General features: G+C 37.3%; 1 protein-coding gene across 5 annotated transcripts in view; it reads left to right on the forward strand.

Annotated features, from left to right (window-relative positions):
• Window positions 1-21277, forward strand: part of actn1 (actinin, alpha 1) — a 39024-nt gene that overhangs the window by 9267 nt on the left and 8480 nt on the right. For 3 of the 5 annotated variants that reach the window (XM_079842484.1, XM_079842483.1, XM_079842485.1), the window contains exons 2-14: window positions 6617-6731; window positions 7902-8021; window positions 10271-10357; window positions 10681-10768; window positions 10892-10970; window positions 11059-11140; window positions 13578-13663; window positions 17968-18060; window positions 18709-18939; window positions 19032-19179; window positions 19925-20075; window positions 20165-20273; window positions 20429-20569. In XM_079842484.1, the coding sequence (XP_079698610.1) occupies window positions 6617-6731; window positions 7902-8021; window positions 10271-10357; window positions 10681-10768; window positions 10892-10970; window positions 11059-11140; window positions 13578-13663; window positions 17968-18060; window positions 18709-18939; window positions 19032-19179; window positions 19925-20075; window positions 20165-20273; window positions 20429-20569 (1530 nt within the window). Of the gene's footprint in view, window positions 1-6616; window positions 6732-7901; window positions 8022-10270; window positions 10358-10680; window positions 10769-10891; window positions 10971-11058; window positions 11141-13577; window positions 13664-14152; window positions 14239-17967; window positions 18061-18708; window positions 18940-19031; window positions 19180-19924; window positions 20076-20164; window positions 20274-20428; window positions 20570-21277 lie in introns of all 5 variants that reach the window. The other 2 variants (XM_079842486.1, XM_079842487.1) reach the window with 2 other exon arrangements.

Here is a 21277-nt window from a genome sequence, read left to right on the forward strand (position 1 = left end):
AATGTGTGTGCGGAGCGCTGAAGCGTATCCTTTCATAGCGAGTGACAGCCAGTGTTGCCAAGTCCGTGGTTTTCCCGCTTTCCCGTTTTCCACTGTTGCCGCAGGCTGTGTTTCATGTCCGCGGGTTGAAGCGATTGTGCAATTGTGCGGGTTTTGTTGTGAAAACCTGGCAACCCTGGCTCACCTCATCATGAATATTAATTACGTTGCCTGCCGCTTCCAGGAGGGCAACGCAGTTCAGCACTGAAAGCCCTCGCGCTACACATTTACGGTTTTGCGTCAGATATTTTCTCGTTGACCACCAGCATGGCGAAGAGAAAGTCACAAGTATGGATTATCATTTCCAAAGAATGAATGATAATGAAGCAAAATGTGAAAAGTTAATAACATGCAAAGGAGGCTGCACTAGCAATTTGACAAAACATTTGCTACAGCACAAAGTGCCTCAGGGCTTATACCAGATTTATAGTGAAAGGCCTATATATATATATATATATATATATATATATATATATATATATATATATATATATATATATATATATATATATATATATATATATATATTTGTCAACCGTTGAGTCACCATGGTTTAGGTAAGCGTTTAGGCACAATTACCTTTGTAATGCTGAATTGCAATTTATTATTTACAAGTTCACTGAATAACTGAATTACTATTAAATTAATATACAACTAATTAATAAATATAACTAATAAATATAATTTATAACTTGGTTTTATTCAGAGACAGAGAGATAAAATGTAATAAGACAATTTCAGAGGTGTTCATTTGAAAAACAATGTGTTGCAAGAATGGCTTAATTAATACTGTAATACAGTACAGGACTTTTTTGACATTGCCAACCTGTAAATTAATTTTAGAGCAAGTAATAAACACAAAATGGATTGTTTGAATTGCGTATTGTGCCTTTTTCCTTTACCACTATTTGTGTAATAATTTTAATGGAACCGGAATCGGAACCGGAATCGTTAGGCGGAACCGAAACCGGAACCGGAACCGGAAAATTTCTCACGATTCCCAACCCTATTTATTACTTGAAAGAAGTAAATATACATTAATGAGCACATATATTTTTGAAAGAACTAAGTGTTTTTAGCTAAGAATAAACTAAAAAAGTTACACAGTGTAGCTTTAAAGGAAATTTAAAAGAATCAAAAGATGTCTTAAAGTACAGTTAGCTCAAGATCTAGTATCATTAGTCTGAGATGCTGCTTGGTTTGCACTGATATTTAAAGATTTGAGTGCTCACAGGAGCCACCATATCCCATACATGTGAGAGATTTTGCAGGTGGATCTATTAAAAACAGAGTTTTCTCTCTATAGCAGTAAATAAACGGGTCATTTGCTTGGCTTACGGGGGAGTTTGTGTGTATGTGTGTGTCTCAAGCCGCCTGATTGTTTTTAGGTTTTCGGGCATTCGTAGTTGCTATGGCAACCCCATGACAACGAGCTGAGCTGTGCTGTATTTCACACCAGAGCGAGGAAGAGAGAGAGCAGGAAAAGAAAGAAAGAAAGAGAAGGATTGAATAGAGTAAATAGAGGGTTAAAAAGAGCTATAATGAAGAAATATTTGTGGTCTAGGTGTGAGGAAATCTAGCAGCATTTCTGCTGAGTGAGACTATATTTACATGCATTTGTATGGGTGTACATTTGCATGGCCAGGCATATCATTAAATATGTGTGTGTTTGAATGCCCTTTTTGTTTTGTTCAGCAAGGATGCATTAAACGATCAAAAAGTGACATTAAAGAAAATTATAATGTTGCAAAAGATTTACTAATAAATGCTGTTCTTTGAACTTTCTATTCATCAAATAATCCTGAAAAAACTGTAAACATTGATCTTTACAGATAATAATAATAATAATAATAATAATAATAATAATAATAATAATAGTAATAATAAATGTTTCTTGAGCATCAAATCGTCATATTAGAATGATTTCTGAAGGATCATGTGACACTGGAGTAATCATGCTGAAAATGTAGCTTCGCCATCACAGGAATAAATGACTTGTAATGTATTAAAATTGAAAACAGTTATTTTTAATTGTAATAATATTTCATTAGCATTTTTGATAGGGGTGTGCATAAAGCAAAAATAAAGAGTTATATTAAAATATCCTGGCTCTTCCAAGCTTTATAATGGGAGTGAATAGTAACTAAGATTTTGAAGCCCAAAAAAGGGCATCCATCCATCATTCATAAAAGTAATCCACACAACTCCAGGGGGTTAATAAAGGCCTTCTGAAGCAAAGTGTTTTTGTAAGAAAAATATCCATATTATAACTTTATAAACTAGAATCTCTGGCTTCTAGATCAAATAAATGCGGCCTTGGTGAGAGTCTTTCCTTACGAAAAAGAAATATACTTTAAGTTCATTTTATGAAGAATACTTAAGTAATATTCAAGTATATTTTTAAGTATACTTTGTCATAAGTATACTAATATCAATGTGTACTAGTAGTAAACTTGTAAGTGTACTATTTCAATATCGCTTGGGACTAATTTGGCCCACTTTTACAGTGTTACAGTAGTAAACTTCAAGTGCACATCTAGATTTCTTATTTGTACTGCATCTGTACTACAAGTGAACTTATAAGTATACTAATAATAGTTTACTATTTTAATAGTAGTAAGTTTTTTAGTTTATGAAAGTACACTTTGAAGTTTTTACTGCAAGTATACTTGTAAGTGTCTTTAAGTGAACATAACATCATATAGTTTACCATTTATATATAATTTTTTGCACTTTTAGTATACTACTATGTTCAAATGTAGATATAAGTGTTATACTTGAAATATACCTTTAACTGTAACTCGTTTTAAAAACATTTTGATATAGCTTTGTGCATCCTTTTTCATTAAAGTTTCAGGAAAGTTTCATTAAGAAAGGCAACATTTTAAACAAAAAGTTGAGAAAATCGCATTTTTGTGAAAGACTATGCCTTGATCAGATTCAGAATGATGATCAAAACACAGATGGAGTAGATAGAGTCCATCAAAACTTCCAAAGCTTCACAGTCGTTTCCTCTTCATGGGTTCGTATTTCATTCAGTAACATTAGGGAGTTTTCTCTTATGCTGTTTAATGGTTGATGATCGCGTTATTTTACATTTGCGTGAGGAATCTTCTATCACTTGTTTCAGCTTGTTCTGCTGTATTTTGATCTGGAGATCCTGTACTAGAAGATGTGTCATAGCGCTCTTTACCGGATCATTTTTTAATTATTTAATTAAAGTAAAAGTAAAGTTAAAGTAAATTAAGTAAATTCCTATGTACACTACCAGTGGACTAGCCTACACAAATTCAGATACGCAGAATTAGGAACATACCTGTTTTTAAATCAATATTATAATCAATATTTTCAAACAATGTAAGTTTCAGAAGACTGGATGTAAAACTATTTTAAAAAGTATATTTAATTGTCTGCTCAATCAAAGATTAAACACAATTACAAGCCAAGTATACTTAGAATACTTAATTATACTTTTAAGTATATCTCGATCAAAAGAAGTATAGGCCAAATATACTTTGACATTTCTGTCAGTATAAGTCAAGTATACTTAAGTGCAATTTTAAGTATATTTCTGAGAATTACATAAAGTGTATTTCTGAGAAGTATATAAAAAGACAGAGTATACGTTTTTATTTTTAGGTTAAAAGATATACTAATACAACACTTATATTATAAACTTCTTTTTCGTTAGGGTTGGTTCTTTAACAAACATTAAAAGATCTTTCTTACCCCAAAACTTTTGATTGGTAGTGTGTAGATAATAAATAATGTGTATGTATATAATATTAGTTTAGAAAATCTAGCATTTAATTAGCATGCAAACAGCATCCTGTGCTTTAGCTTCTTAGATGGTTTGCACTGTAAAATTAAATCCGAAAATTAAGAAAAACTTCTCTTAAAGGTCCCGTTTTTCTTGTGTTTTTGAAGCTTTGATTGTGTTTATAGTGTGCAATATAACATGTTTCGCGTGTAAAAAACCCCAGTATTTTTCACACAATTTACTTATCTGTATACCGCTGTTTTCACTGTCCTAAAAACGGCTCGATGATTTCCTTATTCTATGAAGTCCCTCCTTTAGAAATACGTAACGAGTTGTGCCAGCGGTTCCCGTGTTGTGATTCGACAGCAGCTTAGCGCACGTTGCCCGGAAAGGTCACGCCTCTTACCATAACGGGGAGATGAACGCGCTCAAAGTACAGCGTCCCTGAAGGCCAAACAAAGGTGATTTGACACGCTACGAACGCAACACTTCCTCTTCTCCACGTGGAAGAGCAACAAGACCACGCCCCCTTTTTTGCGTATTCTTGTGTCGCGGAGGTTAGTCAACAAACTGTTCTACTGACGTCATTTAAAGCAGGGAGTACAGGATTGTAGTCCAAACCGGCCGTTCGCTGTAGGCTTTGAAAGAGTTCTGTTAAATAAAATATCTCGCTTGGCATTGAACTTTGAGCTTTATAATTTTACAGGTATTATTTATGTTCTAACAGCAGCATTAAACACTAACTAAAGTTTGAAAAATGGGATCACGAAGAACAGGACCTTTAAACATAGACTGTAAAAGTTCTGTAAAAGTAAAAAAAGATGGATGACGTATCTCCACTTACTTACACTAAACAAAAATGGGGGATGAACTACCAAAAGTGGCAGAAAACATCTTTGGGAAAAATTATTTGAAGTGTAATTGGATTTTTAGTTTGGCACGCGTCCCATTCAATTACATGGAGAGGGCATGGTTTAAGATCTATACTGTAGCTAGCCACCAGGGGGCGATCGAAAGTGCTTTGGCTTCACTTTTCAGGACGTGTGCGGCCCACTTGCTCTTGAACAGAGAGCACGTAAACGCCTCCCTAATGCCGAGTTCACACTGCCCGATTTTAGCCCCGATTTTGACTCGCCGACAGGTTTTGCGAAATTGCCGACAAATGCCCGAAATCATAGGCAAATCGGTGCTAGTGCATGTGAGTGACAATCACACGGTGTGAATGATCAAAGACGCGATCAGAGAGACTCGCCGATGAGTCGCCGACGCCCGTGAGATATTTGGCATGCTAAATATCAGGACCTGTCTGTGATTCAAAATCCTACTGTGTGAAATGTGTTCTGACTGAAAATGACATCGGGGATGACCTACAGCCAATGAGGGCGCAAGATACAGGGCAGCGGGAAGTTCGGGGAGGACTTACAGACCAGATTATCAGTATTTTAATAGATATATTTTATATAATTATATTAAACAGAAACAAACACAAACATTTGCTTGACCAGCCGCAACAGCAGCACATTGCAAAATTATTTATTTACCTTCAACTCTCTTTGCAGAACACAATCATTGCTCCCTGTGTCTCCAACCATTTCCTCCGCCATAATCTTGTTTCTTTTTCTCCTTTTCGCTGAAAATCAGCGCACAGATCATTTGGATGGCAAACTTTCAGCAGTCTATATTTTTATTAACAATTCCAGTCTCACGTGAGAACTCCGGTCTGACGCACGTGTGATCTTGCGCACGCGTGATCTCGTTTCGCTACAGTGTGCTCTTTCACTTTTGTCGCATCACTTACAGAAACCTATGGTAGCTCATCCTTTATTAAGTTGTATTATTAATAAGTTTGTCTTTCACATTTTGATTTGCATTACAGTGGCTGTAATATTGTAACGGCAGTGGCTCTTGTGTGTGTCCACCCGTGGGGATCGACTGCATCCCATAATGTAGCAGTCCTGTCTCTCCCCTCATGTCCAGATCTAGAGTTTTCTCCTCACCTCTTAAAGTTGGAGCAATCTCCTGCTTATACGTGCATAAACTGAAGGGTCTCTGAATCTGTTAAGTGGCATATCAATCGTGTTAGTGTGTGAGTGTGTTTAGCTTCTGTTCTGCTCCACAGCTGTTTCTCATCAGCTCGCTAACATACCGAAGAATCCTGAAGCCACATACTCAGTGCTGCCATGACAACCCCTGTAGAGCACTCATCCTCCCTTACTCTCTCTCTCTCACCGTCATAATCAGGCATGGTGGTAAATGATTAAAGAATCGCCAAAGTATTCATTCAAGTATTCGTATAGCACAGGTGCATGAAATAAATACAATTGGTTAAAGGGTTTTTAATAACTTTTTTGTGCTTTTTCAGTCTTTGTGTAGCACCTGCCGCTCTCCAAATCCTTCTGTAGGATCCCAACATTAAAAAAGTGTCACTGATCCTTTCAGTTTGATCTTAACAATCCTGTGAACCTCTTGAACCTTTTTCTTATTTCATGTGTGAAGGGGATGTTTACATACTGTGATGCTTTTAAAGGGACAGCAGCAAATCAATGGTAGAGAGTGTGAACATTTTACATTTTTTATGTCAATTTTGACATTAAAAAACAATATTATTAATAAAATTACAGGTGTACCCACCTGTGCTTCCAACTAAGTAAAGTGTGAATTTTGTTTTAAGTGACTATTTTGTATTTTCATATTTAATGCTGTTCTATATCTATTTTCTGCCAAGTCTTATTTGCGTATTAAAGGCTTCTGTTGCATTTAAATTTGCATTGGGTTTTATGTATCTTCTCAACTTCTCAATAAACCACTCTTTTACAGACGTTTACTGCATGGTGCAATTCTCATCTACGGAAGGCGGGGACGCAGATCGAAAACATTGAGGAAGATTTTAGAGATGGGCTCAAACTCATGCTGCTTCTAGAGGTCATCTCAGGTCAGTGACCTTTCACCACAGTTCCACCTTGAACCTTTTGAAGCTTTGATATTATCTAAGACCCTGTTTACCCCTGTTGAAAAAAAAAGCATATGCTGGAAGGTATGTTTTGAAGCATGGCAATTGATTTGAGCTGGTTTAAGCTGGTCCTGGGCTGGTCCTGAGCTGGAGCTAGTTTCTTAGGACCAGCTCATGACCAGCTAAGGACCAGCTCAAATCAGCTGCCATGCTTCAAAACATACCTAATCAGCATATGCAGTTTTTTTTCAACAGGGACACCTGGTATTAAGATGTTTTTGGGTTGATCGGATCACAAGTAGACGAGGGAGACACATTCCCATTTACGCCTGGTGTCTCTTTCGTCCACTTTCAACCACTTCTGTCCTGATTTCTTCGAGGGGAGGGTCTATGGGCGTGTACATTTATGGGCTTTTTCATATCTTTCTATCTAATGGACAAAATAAGGTCGCGCAATTCACATATGAACGCACCCGGAGATGACGTCAAGTTGTGCTTGGTACATTTTTCATCTTCAAACCAAAACTTGGATCTGGGTAGTGCACTTCACATAATGCTTCCCATCGACCCCGTTTACACCTGTATTTAGCGTCATCCACTTGGGATCCGATTGACCAAAATGCATCCTATTTCTAGGTCTTAACAGGACCAAGATCCAGGTTGAATAAAAGGGGTGACCGGGCGTTTGCCATAGCCGGTCGTAAATTGTGGAACAGCCTACTGCTTTCTCTTTGAGACATTATGTGTTTATGTTGTGTTATGCTGTCATACTGTTGTACATATTCTAACTTTTTGATTGATTTTGTTAAAGCACAATGGTCAACTACTTTTGTTTTTATTATGCTTTATAAATAAATTGAGATTGAGATTATGAAAATTAGTTACAGAGAGTTGCCTGTATAATTTATAGCATCAGCTGAGAGAGAATTTCTCTCTTCATATGAATTTGCATATCAAATTTAATAAAATACATTAAAAAGCCTTTTTATCTTTAAATAGAATTTGCATTCTACAAACTAGTTGATAATTTTCAGGAATAAGTATGAAATAAAAGTAATTGTGTACCTGTTTTAGTCACCCAAGGACAGTGTGATGTGTGTGATGAAATATTATGATCCTGGATATTTAAACTTTTTTGTCTTTTCTCTGTAGGAGAACGCTTGGCCAAACCAGAGAGAGGAAAAATGAGAGTCCATAAGATCTCTAATGTGAATAAAGCTCTGAACTTCATCACCAGCAAAGGAGTCAAACTGGTTTCAATTGGAGCAGAGGGTAGGTACCCCCCTCTAGCAGTGACCTATATCCTGCAGGCTTCCAGGGTCATGGGTTCAGTGTTCCAGCATGTGGGATCAATGGCTATCAGACAATCTGCCTGTGTGTGATATGTGTTTGTATCCCATGTCACTGAAGTCCCTCCCCCTTCCAATACAGTTAAATAGGTTAAACATGCATTACATACCTAACATATATTATACCTATCTAAAAGTGTGTGTATTTTTCCTGTTACCTGCTCTCTCTCTCTCTCGTAATCCAGAGCGGCATTCCAGACAGATTAGCCATCTACCAAAGCTTTTGTCTTGGTCACATACTGTTACCAGTTTGTGTGTGTGTGTGTGTGTGTGTGTGTGTGTTTGTCTGGCAAAGCTGGGATCCACATACCCACAAGCACATACTGGGATGTGTGTGGAGTGTTTTATGAGATTAGCCTAAGAAGATGGAGGGGAAACGCATGCATGTTTACCTAGATATTTAAATGGGGACTTCCCATATACAACTATGCTAAGCATAAAAAAATATTGATAATTCAAATAAATTTTTTTGCATATTTGAAAGTGAATACAGACATTATTTAGTCTTTATATTATTTAGTCTTTATGACCTATTTTTTCCTTTTGAGAATTTCTCCAAAAAGTACATACGTTTAGATTAGTTTAGAACAATTTAATCATATCAAAGAAAACAATCTGGCAAAGCTGTTCTCCTGCACTTTAGACAATAAAACCCTGCTAAACACTCACTAATATCCACAGCCTGCTCACTTTAAGGTCCTAATTATTGAAGGTTGTATAATATTTAAGATATAATATAATTATTTGGAATAAGGGTAGAGTTTTGATGGTGGAAGGATGCCAGAGGAATTTTGGAAGGGAAGCAGAGGAAGTGAAGCAAGTAGCCATTTATAATGGCAGTAAAGGGCAGCCCAAAATTTGAAGCCCAAAAAAGTGATGGGTGAACTATCCCTTTAAGCAATTTAACGTATCATTACCGTAATGCAAAATAAATAAATAATCATGTGTACTTAAGTTCAGTTCTGTTTGTGTGTCATTGTTCGGTCTCGTCTAGGAATACGTGTGATATACTTTCTCCTGCCTTCTTCATTGTGTGTTTTTGAATGATCAAGTAAAGAGGCTGTGTTTTTTTACACCACCAGTGCGTGATATATATATATATATATATATATATATATATATATATATATATATATATATATATATATATATACACACACCGATCAGGCATAACATTCCTAATATTGTGTTGGTTCCCCTTTTGCTGCCAAAACAGCCCTGACCTGTCGAGGCATGGACTCCACTAGACCCCTGAAGGTGTGCTGTGATATCTGACACAAAGATGTTAGCAGAAGATTCTTTAAGTTTGTAAGTTGCGAGGATGGGCCTCCATGGATTGGACTTGTTTGTTCAGCACATCCCACAGATGCTCGATTGGATTGAGATCTGGGGAATTTGGAGGCCAAATCAACACCTCAAACTCGTTGTTGTGCTCCTCAAACCATTCCTGAACCATTTTTGCTTTGTGGCAGGGCGCATATTTATCCTGCTGAAAGAGGTCACAGCCACCAGGGAATACCGTTTCCATGAAAGGGTGTACATGGTCTGCAACTATGCTTAGGTAGGTGGTATGTGTCAAAGTAACATCCACATGGATGACAGGACCCAAGGTTTCCCAGCAGAACATTGCCCAAAGCATCATACTGTGTCCGCCGGCTTGCCTTCTTCCCATAGTGCATCCTGGTGCCATGTGTTCCCCAGGTAAGCGATGCACATGCACCCGGCCATCCAGGCGATGTAAAAGAAAACGTGATTCATCAGACCAGGCCACCTTCTTCCATTGCTCACATGCCATTTCTGAGACTCACATGCCCACTGTTGCTGTTTTCGGCAGTGGACAGGGGTCAGCATAGGCACCCAGCATTGCCCATTTCTCCTGCTTTTAACACATCAACTTTGAGTATAAAATGTTCACTTGCTGCCTAATATATCCCACCGACTAACAGGTGCCGTGATGAAGAGATAATCAGTGTTATTCACTTCACCTGTCAGAATGTTATGCCTGATCGGTGTGTGTGTATATTTATATATATATATATATATAATGAGGAATTTTCTGAAATATATCCCCTTTTTTTTCATTTTCTGATATGGCTTTAGTTTATAAAGTGATCTCATTGTTGAGCTGAACACTAAATGTGATGCTGTTGTGCATGTGTTTGTTCTGCTCAGAGATCGTTGATGGAAATGCTAAGATGACTCTAGGGATGATCTGGACCATTATCCTCCGATTCGCCATCCAGGACATCTCAGTGGAGGGTATATATAAATATATCTCACACACGCACACACTTTTAAGTTTATAAGTGATGCATTAGATCTTAAAGAAAAAGACAGTAGGTGGTGCATTTGTGTGTCTTAAATACCATGAGAGTAAACAAAATGACAAATTACTTAATTAAATATGGTTCTGGTCTTTTGGATTTCTTGAATATTCACTGTTAAATACACATGCAATGTCAGGAATGTGTGAGTCATTTAAATTACAACATTGTATTTCCATTACTGAGATTATGTTTGATACGACTGTGTGTGTGTGTGTGTGTGTGTGTGTGTGTGTGTGTGTGTGTGTGTGTGTGCAGAGACCTCAGCTAAAGAAGGCTTGCTGCTGTGGTGCCAAAGGAAAACAGCTCCCTACAAAAATGTCAACATTCAGAATTTCCACATCAGGTGAGCAGACAGGAAATGAGCATTACATCTCAGCAGATTGAATGATAGGAAAAGACAGAGATAATGCAACCTGAGCTACAACATCATTTATTACGCTTCTCTGTCTGTGTCTCTCTCCGTCAGTTGGAAAGATGGATTGGGCTTCTGTGCACTCATTCACAGACATCGTCCAGAGCTCATTGATTACGGTAAACTGCGCAAGGTGAGGCATTACGAAAACCTCTGACCATATTTAGAGACCAGCAATATAAAAGACAATGACCTATGTTTTGATGTTTGCTTTCACTCAGGATGACCCAATGACTAATCTGAACACCGCCTTTGACGTCGCTGAGAAGTACCTGGACATCCCTAAGATGCTGGATGCAGAAGGTAAGACATGTAGAGGACAGGTTTCTTTCTGTTCCATTTCACTGTGAAACTAGGTTAGACTTCTGTCTAAATATAGAGCTGTAGGAGGCACACAGGTATGTGTGTAGGTTGAATTACACCCCATTACTGCAGGTGTGATTGTGGATGTTTCCTTAACATTTGGCCTGTTCGGAGGGATTTTTAGGATAATTGTCTGTGATGTTTCGTAATGAGATTGTTGCAGTGCATGCATTGGATTGATATTCATCAAACATTCCAGTTAAGGTTTGTTTTAAACTCCATTCAGCCTGGACCACTTAACATGCAGTCTGCAATCAAACTTTGTTTTGCAGATAATTTCAATCTTAGGTGTGCTGTTTTTAGCTTTTGTGAACGTTATACAGGGTTCCTACGCAGTTTGGAAAATGTATGGAATTTGATTTGAGTAATTTCCAGGTCTGAAAAAGTATGGGAAAAGAAAGCAGAGTGTGGAAAAATATTTGCAATTCCAGACTATTGCCCCTATTTAGTTTTCTATAATAGAAAACAAAAAAATATTCAGACTTTCGTGTGAGCATGAAAAACCATTAAACTTGGCATATAGGACAATACACACTGAGCCACCTATTGCACCATCAGTCTATTTCGCTGTGTGGATTCTTGGTTGTGTTAACGCAGAGTATACGTTAAAGTGGACCTAATGCCTTGAAATATGATGAACTGCCCTAACGAAAGCCAAATTTTGAACACTTTTTTTTAATATAGACCCTTGAACTTAGCAAATTCATGTACATCCATGTTTCTGTTTTCTTCATAGTATAAGATGGCAGTGAAACACAAAGTAAAAAAATTCTGTGCGCATGTGAATAGTTTTTCAAGGGCACGAAAACATTTGCAAAAAACATTTTTTATAAGGGGCTCTGTATGTTGTCACTTTGAGAAAATCAATGAAAAAACCCCAGAGAAAATAAAAAATATTTACAGATGACTACTGTATACCAAATATAAAGCTGAAAATAATGCTGTATGAACTAGGGATGCACCAATATGAACATTTTGGCCGATACCGATAATTTTTTTGTTAAAAATGTGAGAGCTTGATTACATAAACAAAAGTCTCAATATTAGAAGCCATGATTTGTTAGGACAGACTTGAGTTGGACATGTTTTCCTTTTTTGAAGTGATTCCAATCATATTTCAAGCAATTCAAAACCATCATGTTGAACAGTGCGTTAAGCTGAAGGAAATACATTATTTATCAGCTTTAATATATTTGCCAAATTTTCTTATCAGACTGATAACAATAACATTCAAAATTAACATATATCGGCCGATACCGATATGGTGGCTGATATATAGTGCATCCCTAGTATGAAAAATTTATGTTTAATATGGTCTGGAAATCTACAGATAGGTTTGGAAATTTTAGTCTGTAAAAGTATGGAATTTTGAAATGGAAAATGTGTAGGAACCCTGGTTGTAGTTTTTCAATTGCATAAATTGATAGAATGTTTAGCATGCAAGACCATGTTGTTGTCATAATATGTGCATAATGAATTAAATTGGGTCTTCTTTCTTACATCTAAATGCATACTGAATTTTGTCTTTTCTTTCTTGCAACTATTTCTATTTAAATATAAAGCCACTTGACACTGCAAAGACGGTGTCTCCGTTATGTGTGGATTCTTATTCACATGGATAAAATATAATACACATTTTTACTGGCCCCAGCACAAAAAGTCAAATTTTTTAAATAATGTTTTGTTATATGTATGTACTTATAAGTATTTGACAATGTATTTAATATAATGCCCTTTTAATACGTTTATTTATTAGAATATATCACATTTATTGTAATATATAAATAAATGTAAAACATTTTTTAAATTCATTGTATTTTTATTTGTAATAAAAGCTGGAAAATATGCAGCTATAATGTGTAAAGCTAGTTAATGTTGTTTTGGTGACATAATTCAACTTTACCACTACTCATTTTCTGTTGCTCAAAAGCACTAGTATTTCCTTCAGGAAATGCAAATCTTGTTGTTAGGCATTTTGAAAATAGTTTCATTATAGGTTGATTTTATAATCAGGGCCGGTGGCAAGGAGGGGTACCCACCCCCCCAAATGCGAGCAAATTGGAAAGCAAAAAGTGAGCATGAGCATGTGCACCCACCTAATCTATACAAATGCACGCACCTAACCCATCCCCAAGGCTGAATGTGATTTTTAGCAACCCCCCCCCCCCCCTCCCCATTATTATAAATACCCCCCCTGATTTATGCGCCCTGGTGCCGGCTCTGATTATGATGATTTCATATCTCCATTCGCATTAATAACTCTTTCTTTACACAGGAAGTCCCCTCGTATGGGCCTCTGAAGTGTGTGACTGTGTGTGATGTGCTCTGATTAATTTTTTCTCTCATTACTTAATACCACCCCCTTCTTCCTCTGCAGATATTGTTGGTACGGCTCGTCCCGATGAGAAGGCCATCATGACCTACGTTTCTAGCTTCTACCATGCCTTCTCTGGGGCGCAGAAGGTATCGCAGGGCACCCCCCTCCCAATGTCATGAACTTCTACACTCACCCAATAAGTCCCTCCCTTCACTCTGTTTCTGCTCACTGGTTTTTGTGATCTCCAGTAGCAGTGATTAGTGGATGTCGGGGTTTCCCGTGACCGTGACTACACTCCTAACAGTCTGCCTCTCTCTGACTCTTTGCAGTGCTAAGCTCCGCCCCTCAGGGCTCATGCTCCTCCTACAGTTGCATGAGTCTTTCCACCTGTTGCATGAAGGAAATGAATTCTTATGATGAAGGCATGAGTGTGTCTCCACTTCAGTCTCCTAAGCAAATACCCAAACATTCACGGCATCAATGAGACTTCCTGGAGACCTCTTCATGCCTTGTATCATTTCTGTAGGACTGTGCCCCGTTTGTCTATGCAGTCTTTTACTCTGTGCTTTTTTTTCTCTCCCTTGTTCTCCACCTCCTTTTCTCTCTCTGTTCCTGCTCCCTCTTTCCTTGGGCAGATATCGTTAGTACGTTGCGTCCCGATGAAAAGGCCATCATGACGTATGTGTCATGTTACTACCATGCCTTCTCAGGCAAACAGAAGGTGAGCGCAGACCGACGTCAGCCAATCAGCTTCCACATCGAAATCCCAGTCAAATCTAGACTGAAAAAGATGTGATGTTTCATGTTCTTCACTGAACCCAAACTTCCTTGTGAAAAAGAAGTACACTTTAGCATACTTTAAAAAAAAGAGTACTTATTAAGGAAATAATATAATTTAAAAGGACCCACTTTATATTAGGTGGCCTTAACTACTATGTACTAACATTTACATTAATAATTTGATAAAATGCACTTATTGTGTACATACATGTTTTTACATTGTACTTGCATTTAAAAAATTACCTGCATGTAATTACATCTGTAATTAATTTCTGTAGTTACATTTATAATTACACTGTTGACACTTTCCTTACACCTAACCCTACCCTTAAACTTACCCATACCACCACACCTGTCCCTAACTTTACCCGTATCCACCTCAATATCAGCAAAAGTGTTTTGCATTTCAATATGAACACAATAAGAACATTGTACTTAGTTTTTGATGTAAGTACATAGTAGTTAAGGCCACCTTATATAAAGTGGGACCATTTAAAATAATAATTTGTAACTGGATTTAATATTTTCAGACACTTAATTGCAAGTGATTTGCAATTAAATGAAAATGTATTATTGTGTAAATTCATTTTAAATGCTGTTAGTTACTTAAGTGCTTTTTGACCTACTTAAGTACATCTTAATATATAATTTCAAAATTCTATTGATTGTCTTTGAAATATGGTTAAAGTGTGCTGCTGAATGTACACAACTTTCTATTCTAATGTATGTCATGTAATTAAGTTACAAATTTGTTGGAATTTATTACATTTAAAATGTATTAATATATCTAATAACACACTACAGTTAAAATTATAATAAAGTATTTTACATTTGTGTTAATATGTTAGTCAACACATCAACACATTTTTTACATTTACAAAGTGCACTTTTTAAAAGTGTGTTAAGAAAAACAGTTTAAGTTCACTTGTTTTAAGTGGCCTTTTTTATTAATATTACATTATCTGAAAATACAGTTTAAAAAATATATATTTTAAGATTTGAAGTACAACTGATTTGCTTATTAAATACAATTAAGCACACTTCTTTTTCACAAGGACTATTATGGTGGGGTCAGTCTCGGATGTCACTGACGGGTCAGAACACATCTGCTCTGAAACTTCATTGTGACTTCTTTCTCATTTCTTGTTTGGCTGTGCTATTTCTCTTTCCTGGTTTTTGTCAGTTCTGGCTGTTTCCCGGGCAACCCTGCTGTAGTATTACATAACACACCTAGCTCTGTTTCTCCACACATCTGTACGCACACACACTCACAGCTCTTGTATAGAAACCATCAAACTTCTTTACATTTTGGAACAGGTGTTGAAATAGATGTTTAGGTAAAATTAGCCTCAGGCATCACTGGGACAGCTGGTTCATTCCTAATCCAACAATATTTATTGTTCATAATTCATTGTGTCAGTAGAGAGTTATGAGCCTAAAGCCCTGAGCCAGAAGCCACATAAGCAGCATATACTATAAAATAATATGTTTGCACTTTTTAATGTGACACATAGCCGACATAAACATATTTGCACATGAATCAAGATTGGCAGAATCAATGCATCATTTGCTTTTTCTGTCTAACCTTACTTAAAAAAAAAAAAAATGTAATTTAAGTCAGAATGATTCAGTTCTATTAAATAATAGTTTTGGCTTGAATGAAACCAATCAATTTAGATGCTACCTTTAATGTATGTAACATACATACTTATTGCTAACAACTTATAGCTAAATTAACAAAAATATTTAATTAACAACAAGGGGCAGACTTTATGTATTTTCCCCTTTTGTGGACATCTTGAGAGCTTATGCTCATGATGAGTTAACTTCATACAGATGTATAATTCTAAATCAGTTTAGACAGACTCTAAAATCACAATAAAAGTTCATTCAGAGGCAGCATGTTTCTCACCGACTTCATTGTGCTGATTCATCACATCCAGCTGGGTTTCCTCAACTCTGTGTGAGGGTTTCTGAACTGATGACTAACATCCCTCAATAAATAGTTTCTACATGCTGGGTGTGTGTTCTCTGCACACTCAGATCCTGTCTGCTCTTATAAGGCACGAATCTGATTGTAAACCCACCAAACAGTTCTGTTTTCTGCAAAACTTCCTCTGACACACCCACATCCACACCCATTCAACATTATTGTGTTATCATTGTCCAGTAACTGTATTAGGATAAAACATGCTCATTTAATTAGAAAAGACACAATTGTATTGTTTTGGTGATAGTCACAGACTCGTTTTCCACAAAAAACAGTTACACTTTATTTTAAAATGTCGTTGTTACAGTGTAGTTATATATTTAAAGTCCTCGTGAAATCAAAATTGATCATATTTACTTTGTTAGCGCAAATTGCTAGTTTTGTGGTGAACAATCCATCCGTGCAAGTCAATCCGCATCAAAAAATTATTTGGCTTCGTAATCTTTAATCAAAATCTGAAAATGCTCCTCCCCTCTACATTGGTAGGCCTTTTTTTGATGACGTCTGTATGACGGCTTGGGCTTCGACACCGACATGCCATCATTAAACACGCCCATCCAACTGCCCGCGAGCTAATAAACAGAGATGGCGAGGAGGTGCGTTTTTTGAATGAAACGCCTACGTTTCTTTATCCAATCAGGTCACAGGGAGGAAAAAACAAACCACGCCCTCTGTTCTGTTCATTTAGTATTCCGTTTCTCTCAGAAATACGTCAAATCACTGAAATAAAGTCGGTTGCAACTTCTGGTTCACTGGGACTTTAAGTACTGAGTAATATTAATTAACTACATGTACTTACTATAGGGTTAGGGTAGGATTAGGATTTGGTTGAGGGTTAGTTGCATGTGATTATGCATAATTTACTGCTAATACTAACTACATGTAATATATGCAACACAGACACTGTGAAATAAAGTGCTACCGAAAAAACAAACAAATCCAAAGTCCAGGTTTGGAGTGACTTGAGTAGATGATGACAGAAGTTTTTATATTTTGATGACCAGTTCGGTATTATTTGTACAAAGCAATATCTTTTTATTTTTGGATTTTCATAACAATATAAATGTAAAAACATTTTTAAAGCAGTTTTTATAATGTGTTTTTTTTATAACACATCAATATAAACCGCCCTAGTAACAAAAAAAATACTTTTTTCATCTGAACAATGGAAACTGAAAGAGCGTATGATATTCATGTTTTTCTTGATTTTTTTTAAAGCTTTAAAGCACTATTCAACAGAAATTGTGAAAGAAATTAGCTATTTTTCACAGTTGATTTTTCAATAAAAAAGCATGACTTTTTTTCTCTATTGATCAGCATTATGTGCCAACACAAATAACATTTCAGATTAGCATTCAAAATTGAGAGTCACTGCATGAACTCTGTCACTGACAACGATAAACTGAGCTTATCATTGTTTTCACCTCTTCCTTTCTGGCTTATAGAACTGCAACTCACTTCCTTACCCCTTCCCCCTCCAAAAATACACACATTTATAATTAAACACGCACAGAAGGGTTATATGATATTGACGTAGTGGTTGATTGCTTTTGGTAATGGTAATAAATTGACTTGAGCACCTGAACACACTTAAACACACAAAACCTTAACAGCGTTGCCATGGCGCTGATGTGGTTTCCACAGAAACAGAAGCAGATTCACTGTCCTTTACCCCCTCAGGCCGAGACAGCAGCCAATCGGATCTGCAAAGTGCTGGCTGTCAATCAGGAGAACGAGCAACTGATGGAAGACTATGAGAAACTAGCCAGTGATGTGAGCACACTCATTCATGTTCTGTCCTCTTCACTCCCATCCTCCTCTTGTCCCGTCTCCTCGCCTCTCCTCTCCTGTCGTCCAGGGACTGTGCTCATTTAGGGCCTGTGATTAGTTTTAGTAATTTAAACTCAGTTAATATCTATCACATTTACTCTAAAGTGTTCCTATGGTTATGGAAAACAGGGGATTTTAAAAAACTGCTTTCCTGGCAAGCAGTTCCATGAAAATGTATAAAATACTAAAAGATATTGGAAATTTCTAACCTGAATATGATTATTTTATGTTCAGCTCTAAAATATTTAATCAGCGTTACTCTTTTTATGAGTGCAATCTCTAAATAAAGTAATAATTCCACAATAATTATATATAAATAAAAAAAATTAAATAAAATAAATAAGTAAAACCCATATCCTGTCATTCGGAATGACTTGAAAAGTAATGGTAATGTATTATTTCAATTATATGGGAACCCTGTGTCTAATTCATAATAAAGAACAATATATACAATATTTAAAACCCAATCTCATCTCTTTTTCTCTCTACCTCCTTTATCTCATTCTGTCTGATCCCAACTTTTCCTAATGTGTTTTATCCTCTTTTTTCCCCCTCTTTCCTCCCATTTTTTTTTTCTCTCTTTCTCTTCAGCTGTTGGAATGGATTCGCAGAACCATCCCATGGTTGGAGAACCGCGTTCCGGAGAACACCATGCAGGCCATGCAGCAGAAGTTGGAGGATTTCCGGGACTACCGACGACTTCACAAGCCGCCTAAAGTGCAGGAGAAATGTCAGCTGGAGATCAACTTCAACACGCTGCAGACCAAACTCCGCCTCAGTAACCGGCCTGCGTTCATGCCCTCAGAGGGGAAGATGGTCTCGGTGAGAACTTGTATCAACTCATGTTTTAGAGCATCCAACTCTAAAAATGTGCTCTGTAATATCGGAAGGTAATGGATTGTCTACATGTGTAGGATATCTCCAATGCTTGGGGAGGTCTTGAGGGAGCAGAGAAGGGTTATGAAGAGTGGCTACTGAATGAGATTCGCAGACTGGAGAGACTCGACCATCTTGCAGAGAAATTCCGCCAAAAAGCTGCCATCCATGAATCCTGGACTGACGGTAACAAATATATGAAGCAGAACCACACATGCTGCGTCCCAGTCTGCCTACTTATGCTTATAACACAGATAACATTAAATCAATATTTTTCATCAGGTTAGATATTGATTATTAATAACTCAAACCCCTTACAGGGTGTCTCTACGAACAGTCGGTCTTGTGAACATCTGCCATGTTTGTAGTTCTTTTTATTCATGTTTGTAATTCTGAATCAAATCCTCCACTGGCAATGAATTTTTGGCAATAGCAGCCGTTAGGGTCGATCATCAAGGGACTTTTGGCATACTCTTTTCAACATACTGTGCTTTGGGACACACTTATTCTTAATTTTTTTAAATTCTTTATTTATTAGAAATGTTTTATTTTGGGACACGTTTATTCTAATCTCACAAAGGCTGAATTCCAAATGGCACACTTCTATGCACTTTTGGTCTTGTGGACTTACAATGCTTGTGTCCATTAAGTCCACGAGACCTTAGGATGTCCCATTCATCATTTTAGGTTTCAGAAGGGTGCTCGCGAGTGCCCCCTTTATGTGCCTTCAGCTGAGCCTGCAAGTTTGCGAGCTACGCAGGGGACTTTACCCGGCAGTCAAAGTGGCATTACGTCACGAAAGTGTGAACTCAGAGGAAGACCGTGAGGGTTTAGGGTGCCATTTGGGATCCAGCCATACTATTTAGGACAGATAGAATGCAAAGTTCCTCATTTTCTCTACGGTATGGCTGATCTTTGCTGCTCCCTGTAGGTAAGGAGGAGATGTTGCAGGAGAAAGACTTTGAGACGGCAACCCTCTCAGAGATCAAAGCTCTGCTGAAGAAGCACGAGGCGTTTGAGAGTGACCTCGCAGCTCATCAGGACAGAGTGGAACAGATCGCTGCCATCGCACAGGAGCTTAAGTCAGTACACACACAGAACAACCTGATTCAGACAATGCTGGTTGAAGTAGTTTAATAGCTTCCCTCTCACGCCAATTCTCTCACTTTAGCGAGTTGGAGTACTATGACTCTCCCAGTGTAAACGCTCGCTGTCAGCGGATCTGCGATCAGTGGGATTTACTGGGAGTTTTAACTCAGAAACGCAGCGAGGCCTTGCAGGTAAAAAACTTGAAAAACACCTTGAGTTCATAATTTCTATTCTGATCTGCAGAAAATGGCTCTTTTGTGATATACTGTCTGCCATTGTGTGTGTTTTTGTGCTGTAAGCGCACTGCACTTATATGTGTGTTTCTTGGCTCTATCTCTTCCCTCAGAGGACCGAGAAACTGTTGGAAACGATTGATCAGCTTTACCTGGAGTTCGCCAAAAGGGCAGCACCCTTTAACAACTGGATGGAGGGAGCCATGGAGGACCTGCAGGACACTTTTATCGTCCACACTATTGAGGAGATACAGGTATTTCCCATCCATCCATTCATTCATCCAATCTGTCTAATCTGCCAGCCCCAACGAAGATGGAATGGTGCAATTGAGTCACAAAAATGGAATTGACTGTGAAATGTGGAATGTCATGGACTTTGGCAAAATATAAATGGATGAATGAATCAAAAGTAGGGCTGTACACTTAATCAAATCACGAGATGGACTAGTGTCTATGACTATAAAACCACAAAAGGACAGTCTTTAAATATTATGTCAGCATGTTCTGTATGTCTTTGTGCAAATGAGCCGAAAACACACGCAAAATATGGACCCACTTTATATTAGGTGGCCTTAACTACTATGTACTAACATTTTAATTAATGATTTGATACAATGCACTTATTGTGTACATGTTTTTACATTGTACTTACATTTAAAAAATACCTGCATGTAATTACATCTGTAATTAATTTCTGTAGTTACATTTGTAATTACACAGTTGACACTTCCCTTACACCTAACCCTACCCTTAAACTTACCCATACCAGCACACCTGTCCCTAACTCTACCCGTATCCCACCTCAATATCAGCAAAGGTGTTTTGCAATACAATTTGAACACAGTAAGTACATTGTACTTATTTTTTGATGTAAGTACATAGTAGTTAAGGCCACCTAATATAAAGTCAGGCCCAAAACATGAAATTAAATCTGTCTGTGCATCCATCCATTTGGCGGACTG

The sequence above is a fragment of the Gobio gobio genome (genome assembly GCF_949357685.1).
Source record: "Gobio gobio genome assembly, chromosome: 18".
NCBI lineage: Eukaryota > Metazoa > Chordata > Actinopteri > Cypriniformes > Gobionidae > Gobio > Gobio gobio.